The sequence below is a fragment of the Amphiura filiformis genome, chromosome 6 (genome assembly GCF_039555335.1).
Source record: "Amphiura filiformis chromosome 6, Afil_fr2py, whole genome shotgun sequence".
NCBI classification, from domain to species: Eukaryota; Metazoa; Echinodermata; class Ophiuroidea; order Amphilepidida; family Amphiuridae; genus Amphiura; species Amphiura filiformis.
In genome coordinates this window covers 21,337,467-21,347,583 of record NC_092633.1, presented here as the reverse complement: position 1 = coordinate 21,347,583, position 10,117 = coordinate 21,337,467, and the positions used below count along the sequence as shown (strand labels likewise).

The 10,117-nt window shown below is 35.2% G+C and overlaps 1 protein-coding gene across 1 annotated transcript; it reads left to right on the top strand.

The window, feature by feature from the left end:
* Positions 1 to 1,872: 1,872 nt before the first annotated feature.
* Positions 1,873 to 6,841, top strand: LOC140154408 (zonadhesin-like). The gene is made up of 6 exons (XM_072176976.1): positions 1,873 to 1,890; positions 3,180 to 3,318; positions 4,112 to 4,318; positions 5,233 to 5,429; positions 6,126 to 6,300; positions 6,510 to 6,841. Exons 1-6 carry the CDS (start codon positions 1,873 to 1,875, stop codon positions 6,839 to 6,841), a joined length of 1,068 nt encoding a protein of 355 aa, XP_072033077.1.
* Positions 6,842 to 10,117: the final 3,276 nt, after the last annotated feature.

The window sequence follows — 10,117 nt, the reverse complement described above, 5'->3', positions numbered from 1 at the left end:
AACATAAATCTTGCTTCTGTTAGAATATTCATAGTTGATGTAGCAGAGATTTGTGTCATGTTGATAGTAATGTGAGGGAAAATTAATCAATTGTATTTTTATGCAATTGAAAGGCAAAGTAATTTTATTAAGGTATCTCTTAGATTAGTTCTATACCGTGGACTATATGGCCCCTGTAAATGTCAGAATATAAACTGTGGCATATACATGTTTTAGAGCTGCTAAAGTTGTTGCAAGTAATCAGCATGGTTATGCTGCTGGTGAGCCTTTGTGCATTCTAACTGTACATTATACTCTCTGTCTGTGTATCAGCATGATCCGATATGTGTTGTTATTTCTATCATTTTTTATTTTGAAATAAGGCCATGGCGACACACATATATATATTATATATTTAAACCCTTTTTGAGCCCCAATAGGCTGTAGAACCCTACTTAGTTTTTCAAATGAGAAATTAAGATTGGCATTTTTTTCTTAATGATGAGCTAACCTCACTTGATATCTAAAATAATGATGAATGGCCTCGCATGTGCCAAGTCACAGGATCTGTTCATGCCGCATACCCACCTGGGTTTACTAGAACAGCAGATGGGTATGTCATCAGCAATGTGCTTCTGCTAATTGGGTTAACAGATAAGGATAAGGGTTGAAAAATTTGGTAATACCTGTAGTATCATTCTATGGATAAATATATATGAATATTAATCCCTTTATGTTTTTCTCTCAATCATCAGCTCCTGGTAAATGTTTAATCTGGGGAGACCCACATTACCTGACTTACGATCAATTGCAATATGACTTCCAAGGGGAATGCACCTACATGTTATCAACAAACTGCCATCCACCAACAAACTATCATGAAGATTGCTTCAATGTCACTGCTCAGCATGTAAGGCGGAAACCTGAGGATAAAGTGACTTACACTAAGGAACTGATGCTGGATTATCAGGGAACAGACTTCTTGCTGGGTCAGGGTGGAGAGCTGAGGATTAATGGCATTATGGTCTCACCAATTTGGGCAGTCCTACCAAGTGGGGTGAACATTTCATTCAATGGCAAAGATCTGGTAAGTTTATTCAATTCAATTTTGTGGTACAAAATAGGAATCTGTATGTTTAATGTGATTTTGAAATGAATTCAGTTTTGTGGTAAAAAACAAACAGGAATCTGTATAAATTGGGTTGTTGCATTATATTCAGCCGATGGGTCACATTATATACTATATTCATTGGTCATTTGTTTATGGTGCCATTATCTGGATTGGTTGTTTTTGTTGTCAAACTACTATACAATTCCAAATGGAGCATTAGTTGGTTTTAGTACTGTGGCCTATTTTAAAAAATGGGCTTTTTTCTATGTGAATGGGTCATGGGTGCGGGCTTCTATATGAATGGGTCATTGATTTGTACAATTTGCTATGATAGATTTGGGTTGATTTTTTTACCTCCTGACGGCACACCTGTATCAATCAAGTAAGAATGTACATCATGGTGTATTGAATCATAAATTTGACACGTTGCAATTTATTCATCTTGTAACCACAAGATAAGGTATTTTTCATGTCAGAAACTACAAAACAACTAAATCGTTCAATGTGCGATCCATATATATTTTTTATATGAATTATTATATTGGTAAGTTGATTTCATTAAAATCTTTTTCTCAGTTCATTTTTGTTTATGTGAAACAAAATATTAAAAAAACTATGATATAATTTTTCTTAATTGTGTTCAGGTATTATGGACTGACAATGGGCTAGAGATTCGCTGGGATGGCATTAATCGTGCTGAAATTACTGTTTCACCAGACCTCCATGGCCAATTATCAGGGTTGTGTGGTAATTATGATATCTCACGTTGGTATGAATGGACCATGCCTAATGGAACACAGGTACGTAATCATGAAGACAATGTCTGAGATTGATTTCCAAGTCCCATGTGTGTGAGTTTTAATGTGGAATATTTAATTTTCAAAGTGCTGAATTTTGAAAAACAAAACAAAAACAGAATGGTGATTTTAATTGATACTTTACAATTTGTATGTTTTAAGCCCAAGGCTCTGCTGGTATTTGGTCTTTGATGTTAGAGTCATAATCGTCCGTAATGAGACATCAATTATATTGATACAAATGATTATTTAATGTACAGAATAAACTTTTATATAATGTATGGTAACCCAAGCAAGGAGTTGGTACTAATTACATGGCACATCTTTTTTGTGTGTGACTTTTCACTCACTTTTGACACAACTGATATTAAATTTTACACAACTGATATTAAATTTTACACAACTGATGTTAACTTTTACACAACTGATGTTAACTAACTTTTACACAACTGATGTTAACTAACTTTTACACAACTGATGTTAACTTTTACACAACTGATGTTAACTAACTTTTACACAACTGATGTTAACTTTTACACAACTGATGTTAACTAACTTTTACACAACTGATGTTAATTTTTACACAACTGATGTTAACTTTTACACAACTGATGTTAACTAACTTTTACACAACTGATGTTAACTTTTACACAACTGATGTTAACTTTTACACAACTGATGTTAACTAACTTTTACACAACTGATGTTAACTTTTACACAACTGATGTTAACTAACTTTTACACAACTGATGTTAACTTTCACAAATGTCTTGTGCACTTATATAATTTGTACAATGATACTCCAAAACTGCCAATTGTCAATTGGATCATTTCAGTTGGAGACAGCTTGCCTTCCTTTAAAATCGGAATGCAACTTAATAAGGTGTGCGCTTAACTTTTTTATCAATTGGTCCGCTGTTTTAGCTAGAACCAGTTGCTGTATTTTTCAACTTGCCTGCCAGCACATCAACTTGCCATGTAATCATTCAAGTTGTTCATAAACCGTGTAATAGCAATGGTCAAACACCAGAGGGTCAGGAATTTCACTCACTTTTTTCCCTAAGAATTAAATCTAATTTCTGACTGAAAATGTGATGAAAATTGCTCAAAGACAGCTCTATTAAAATGGGCACCATCAGTAGTAATGTGATTGCAGTTTTACAACTGGACACACGGGCAAGTGCCTGTGATGTTACAGCTTGCCCAAGACATTTACGGCTGGTTTTTGCCAACAGACAGGTGTATAATTTGAGCCTTGAACCGCAACTGTTGATCAATATTCTTGATTTCAGGCTACTAGTCCAGAGATGTTTGGGGATAGCTGGGTAGTGGATGAAACAGGATGCAAGACAGAAGAAGCTAACCCATGTCAAGATTTTGGTGATATACTCCTTGCAGAAGATCTTTGTTACATCATAAAAGATCCTGAAGGTATGTATATGCATGGAAAAAGGTGTCAAGTCAAGATTTTTACAAAGTGAGAGGGTTGTATACTTTTTGACAGGGTATATATTATACAATTTCAAAGCGTTCCTTTCAAAGGGGCTGGTCATGTATATTTTGACACCAGCCTGTGCATAGCCCTGGTTTTGTCCTAACAAGTAAATTTGACTATAGAAGACTACCGTAAAGATTCACCTAATAGCACTATGGGCTGCTATGGCCTAACTGGAATTTTAACCACTATCTAAAAGTGCCCTCCCATAAAAATCCACCAGCAAATTCGGATTTTCAGAGGAGGGAGCTCTCTATTTGTACATGAAATTTACCCCAAGGTAAAGAAGCCCATGTGCGTCATTAGGCGAACCTTTAGGGTATATGACAGAGGCTTGCCGAGGGTGGGGAGTAGACTGCCCCCTCAAGAAACATGTTTTTAGGTGAAATCAGGATGGAAAGAATGAAATTCAATTTTACATTAGCCCTTTATGGATTGTGTTACTCCAAGCAGGGCAAACTTATCTATAATGGCTGTGGTTGTTGCCCCGTCAAAATTTAAAATTTGGTTTATATGTGCCTCATGTTTTAATTTTATGTTTTTTGAAGACTAAATTTATGCTTTTATCTAAACCATATTTCCATTGCACCTGAGCCTAAAGCTAAATCTTAACTCTTACCCGAAGATAATACTGAAACCTTAACTTTAGAAATAGACAACATACAATTCTGCATATATACCTCTAAAATCTCACACCATGGAACAATCATATCATGTTTTTCATTATAGGTCCATTCCAAGAATGCAATAAGTTTGTAGGTCCTGAGCTGTTATATCATGCTATTAATCCTGAGCTGTACTATGATGCTTGTGTGTATGATGCATGTGCTACACTCCCAGATGAGGATGTTATTTGTGCAGACATTGCTGTCTATGCAGAGGCATGTCGTCAAGCTGGTCATCCACCAGACAGCTGGAGAAATGATGACTTCTGTCGTAAGTAGCTTATCTTTTTATTATTTTTATGCTTTTTGTCCTTGTTAAGATCACCCCCTAAATACTGGCAGAACTATGTTTATTTACTTTGATTAAAATATAGATATCTTTAAAAGATCAGAATGCAATTCATAAAACCAATAATTTGCTACTCCTGAAAACAGGTACACATCCCTACAATCATGTTTGAGAATTCCGGGAAGATTTACCAATCATGATGAACAGAAAACCTGTTTCAAAAGCATTTCAAAAGAGTAATCTTTGGTAAAATACTCAGTCAAAGAAACTCTGAATTTGACAAGAATTTTTTTCTACATATAACGGATTTTAAAGCTATTTCAGTGAACAATGAGGGCTGTGCATAAATTATGTTCTGAAAATTGCTTGGTCCCTCCTCATGCCAAAACTTCTTTGCCTTCCTCCCTTGACATGCCAACAAATCTTTAGCCCACTTTACTCATGGCAGATTTGGGGGAATCAGTAATTCAAGCCTTAAATCATATGGTGCAATCACAGTGACCAGGACAGGTTCATATTGTATTTTCCTTTTTACTATGCCAGTAAGGTGCCAAACAAATGTGTGCCAAAATGGATGGCTCCTCTTTTTGATCTGTCAAAAAGGGGAAAGTGCTTCCCTCCCATCTTGAGGCTTGCCTAAAAATGCTTGCCCACCTATATAATCCACCTCAGAGTTACACATAATTTTTGCAACACCCCTCATCACTGTAATTAAAGTTGATTTCTGGTTTATAATAAATTTGGATTTCCTCTACCAGATTAGCCCAATGCTCATACTCAAGATACTTGATTTTGTGAACAGGGTCTAAAGATAAAGTACTCCTAACTGAATTTCCTCCCAAACAGTTATAGTAACATAAATACTGGATATATTCTCTTCTGTTCATCATCTACAGCATTGCCATGTCCAGATCCAGCTTATTACAGTCCTTGTGCACCAGAGTGTCCAGAGACATGTGCTGGGTATAGTGAAGGACCACTATGTGACTCTTGCAGGGAAGGTTGTGTATGTCCAGCTGGCTTCGTTTGGGACAATTTTGAGTGTGTGCCTAAGGATCAATGTGGCTGCTTGCATGAGGAGCAATATTATTCCGTAAGTGTATTTTATTATTTAAAAAAAAAGAAAGAAAGAAAAGGAGTTAATCACATAAAATCAACTCATGTTAGTCGTCAAGATGTATTTATATTTTTAAGTTCACTGTTTATTTTTCTTTGATGTAAATCAGCCAATAAACTAACAAGACTTGTCTGTGGCCTTACAGCTTGTCTGTTATAATATCAGTCCAAGAGAGCGCCAAATATGGATCAGGAGTATTACATAATAATACCCTGCTATGACAATAGCTGCACTAGGTTAATCGTATAATCTCCTTATGTGGTTAACATGGCTGGGCCAGGAAATCCACAAGGTCAGCCAATGTATGTACATGTATTCGGTACATGTGCCATATCTTTTACAATGGGTGATAAATTTCTGGTTTGTTTTATTTCAAAACGCAACAGTCGATATTCTAAAGCTTGGTCCAAATCCAAGAGAAGAACCAACTCTAGTAATTTATGTGGTTTCAAATTATATTGGCCGTTGCCTTTTTTGATAGAAATGGTGTTTGTTGATGTGCACAGTTTCCCATTAGATCATAACATGCTGTTGTACATCCAAGGTCAAAGGTCTTTTAATCCATATTTGGCGTTGTTCTGGGACTGAATATCTAGGACTTTGAATGTTGAAGCAAAATTAATATAAAGGGAATTGGCTCTTATAGTTCAAAAATTGCATTTTTATTTTCAGGGCGGAGCAAGATATGTAAATGAAGACTGCTCCGAAGTTTGCAGCTGTCATGAAGGCAAGCTGAACTGTACTCAATATGGATGTAGTGAATTTGCTGATTGCAAAATTCAGAATGGTGTAAGAGACTGTTATTGTCAAAAAGGCTACAGTGGTGATGGACAAGTTTGTAAAAGCGGTGAGTGATATTTTGTAGTATCCATACATTAGAAAAGTAGGTAGTCCATAAATATTAAGTAAGTCACTATTTTGTTGAGAGAACTGTTTAAAACATTCATTCTAACATAGGTAGTCCATTTTTTAAAATTTTTATATAATCAAAGGCTTGAAGTGATATCTGTACCTTCGTAATTATAATCTGTTATGTCCCTTGTACATCTTTTCCAGCTCCTGGTGTGTGTACCGTTTGGGGAGACCCACATTACATCACATTTGATGGTCTTAAATATGACTACCAAGGTGACTGTGACTACACTTTAGTGAAAGATTGTATCAACTCTACAGATCTACCATCTCTTCATCTGACGGTCAGAAATAATAAGAGAAAGCCATCAAATAAAGTTGCTTATACTCAAGAATTACATTTGGAATATGCTGGAACCCTATTTTCTTTGTTGCGAGGAACTGAAGTTAGACTGGATGGCACTACTGTGGCACTCCCTCTGTATCACCCATCAGGTGTGGCTATAAGAGATGTTGGCAGTTTGGTGGTAAGTTGAGAGGAGTAGTAATCATTGTTAGTAATGTGATGTCACTTTTCAAAAACACGGTCGCATGTTACCATCAAATTTTAAGAATAAAATCAAATAAAGGAAATGAAGATGATGAAGAACTGTGAAAATTAAGCAGTACATCAATGTTTATTTACATGTTATCATGAAACACTTCAAATCTATTGAAATCAACCATTGTATTATATTTATATTTCATTCGATCAGTTTTGTATAAAGTGGGTAAAATGTACATTGATTGGGTGCACATATCTCCTTCATTTTGAAATCATTAGCATTAAAAGTACTCCAGTACTCTTTCCCATTTGGGAATCCTATATTAACCTGCTTAATACAAAAATAGGGAATTTGGCTTCATTTCACACAACTTCTTTCACAGAATTATGGTCTGCAATTGTTCACAGGGTCTGCACCTAAAATTTTATAATGGATTCATATTAAAGGAGTTTAATTATGTCTAATAAATTAAAAATTTATATTGTAAATTTATATTGTGTCAACACATGAAGCTATCACTAAAGCACATAATTTTGGATAACTTTTCATGTTACCAATATTAAATTAGAATGAACAAGCTATAATACTTTTACTACAAGAAACAATTGACAGGATGACATAATACAAATTGTGTTCCTGTAAATGTCCCCAAGTTTGAAAAATTATGAAGATGCAAAGATACTTGTGTTTCTGTAAATGTCACCAAGTTTGAAAAATTATGAAGATGCAAAGATACTTCTTTTTCAAATTTTGGGCTTTTGTGTTTGTGTGAATTTTTTGTAGATTAGAATTAAAATTTCAGAATATAAATTTTATTTATGTGTCATTTGTGTCAGAAAATCACTAGTATGGTGGTGATTTAGAGTAACAGGTTTTGACTGTGCTGTCAAGTTCAAACCTTGTTGCCATTACAGTGGTATGCACTTAATAAGGCCATACCTCAGTTGTTTCTTTCACTATCCTGGAGTATGTGTAACACCTTGTTCTAGTAAACCAAACCAAATTTTGTTATGTATGAGTGAAACTTCCCAAAGAAGTTTTACTGTAGAGTCTTGTCCAAATCTTAAGAATCAAGAGATGGGCACATCAGCGTGTGAGCATACATTATGGCATCTTACTCTTAGTGTTCCATGTGCTTGTTTTCATACCATGTTTATCATTTGATATTGGTGTATACAAATTTATAGTGTTGCCTCTTTCATATGTGTAAGACATTTCTTCTAAATGCTCTTTTTTACTGTTTCTAGTTGTTGACATCTGATTTTGGACTTGTGATTCGATGGAATGGTGTGAACAATGCTCAAGTAGAGATACCATTTACCTTCTGGAATAACACTTGTGGTCTGTGTGGCACATTTGATGATGATCCTACCAATGACTTCACTACTCCTGACAACAATGTTGTAAGTATTATCAATTTGAATGTCTAGATAAGTGTAATGATCAAAGAAAATGGCTTTTTATTTGTTTTTTATTTATTTTTTATTTATAACATATCCAATATTGAAAACACAAAACATTACTAGAAAATACATATAATCAAGACAGAATAAAATAAAACAAAAAATAAATTATGGTGAACTGGTTAGAAGAGGTGGGACTTAATGGCCAATTTGAAGGCCTGGAGGGTTGAAGCATTGGCAATAGCCTCAGGGAGATAAATCCAGATGGAGGAAGCAAACAGATAAAATGATATCTGAGACAGTGAAAGCCGGCAGAAAGGAACTTGTTTTGAAATTACAAAGTGATGAACTATTGTCTAAAAATACAGATATTGTAGTATAATGTATTTTTCAAATCATTACCTCATTATTTTAATAGACTAGCACTCCTGAAGAGTTTGGTGACAGTTGGATGCTTGAAGGAGGAAAGTGTGATCCAGGAACTGTACCTGATCCATGTGATCCAGAATCAGACACATACAAACAAGCAGAGGATCTATGCTATGGTTTGATATCAGAGACAGGACCATTCTCTGAATGTCATGAATTGGTAGATCCAACAGCATACTATGATGCTTGTATCTATGATTTATGTGCCACATTACCTGATGATGATCTTATATGTGACAGTATGGAAGAGTATGCCTACGCCTGTAGACGGGCAGGAGGAAGTCCTGCAGATTGGAGATCAGTGACGCCTCAATGTCGTAAGTAAATCTGATGCATCAATTATGAAAATGGATTAGAAATAGTTAATTGAGAAAAGGTGTTACGCAGGAAATGCTTAATCCCCTTTTAATAAATAATTGCTCATAGATTATAAAGAAAAAATGCTAATACTAAACAAAAGAGCAGCAAGAATGCATCAGAAGTATTTCCTGTACTCGTACAAGTACAGGGAATGAAATTTACGGGGAAAACAAGAAATGAATTAACACTTAAGAACACAATAGCATTGAGTTATCTTGAACAGTTTGGCTTAGCATCACTGGATTATCTGAGGGAAATAAGATGCATTGTGTTAAGGTGCACTAGTAATGGAAATTTGTCACCTATCTAGAGCAGTATGAATGCTGAAACAATTATTTTAAAGCAAGATGAATTGGGACTGTTAAAGGTGCAACTAAATTGAGCATGTCAATCTTATGAAGCTAGTGTCTTTTGAACATTAGATTGAAGTAGGTACATTGATAACATATATAACTTACTCAGCATCAGGTTTTTAATTTGTTTAATTTCTTGCCTTCTGTATCTGTAGCCATAGATTGTCCAGAGGGAACCATCTATGACCCCTGTTCAACTCCTTGTCCTGAAACCTGTGGTGAACAACCAGATGGATATAACTGTACATATGAGGGTTGTATTGAAACCTGTCGTTGTCCTGATGACAAGGTCTTAGATGGTGATCACTGTGTGGATAGATCAGAGTGTGGATGTACTCTAGACAATGGAATTTATCTGCCGGTAAGAGACATGATTGTGGTTTGGAATAACTATATCCACTGCATCTAAACATTAACTTGAACCATAACCCTTAATTCTAACTATAAACATGACCCCATATCCGAACTTTAATCAAAAATTCTTACATGTTTATAACACAAGGATCTAGGGGCATTCTGACGTTATGCATAAACTTCAGTTGTTAGGGATAAGATATTTATGTGGGGATAGATTTAACCTGTGCAATGGAACAATGTAGTTATAATTTCTCTCACTTTATATCATTGCGATACAATATTGTAAATGTAGCCACATTAATCACATATCACATATTACACCACTTCCCTAGAATGGAGAGAGATGGCTGAGTGACGACTGCTGG

What these genes read in the sequence shown, in the direction of transcription:
- LOC140154408 (XM_072176976.1), top strand. An exon ending in CATCATAAAAGATCCTGAAG is followed by an intron (nt 3,319 to 4,111) that starts GTATGTATATGC and finishes TTTTCATTATAG; the next exon opens with GTCCATTCCAAGAATGCAAT. An exon ending in ATGAGGAGCAATATTATTCC is followed by an intron (nt 5,430 to 6,125) that starts GTAAGTGTATTT and finishes TTTTATTTTCAG; the next exon opens with GGCGGAGCAAGATATGTAAA.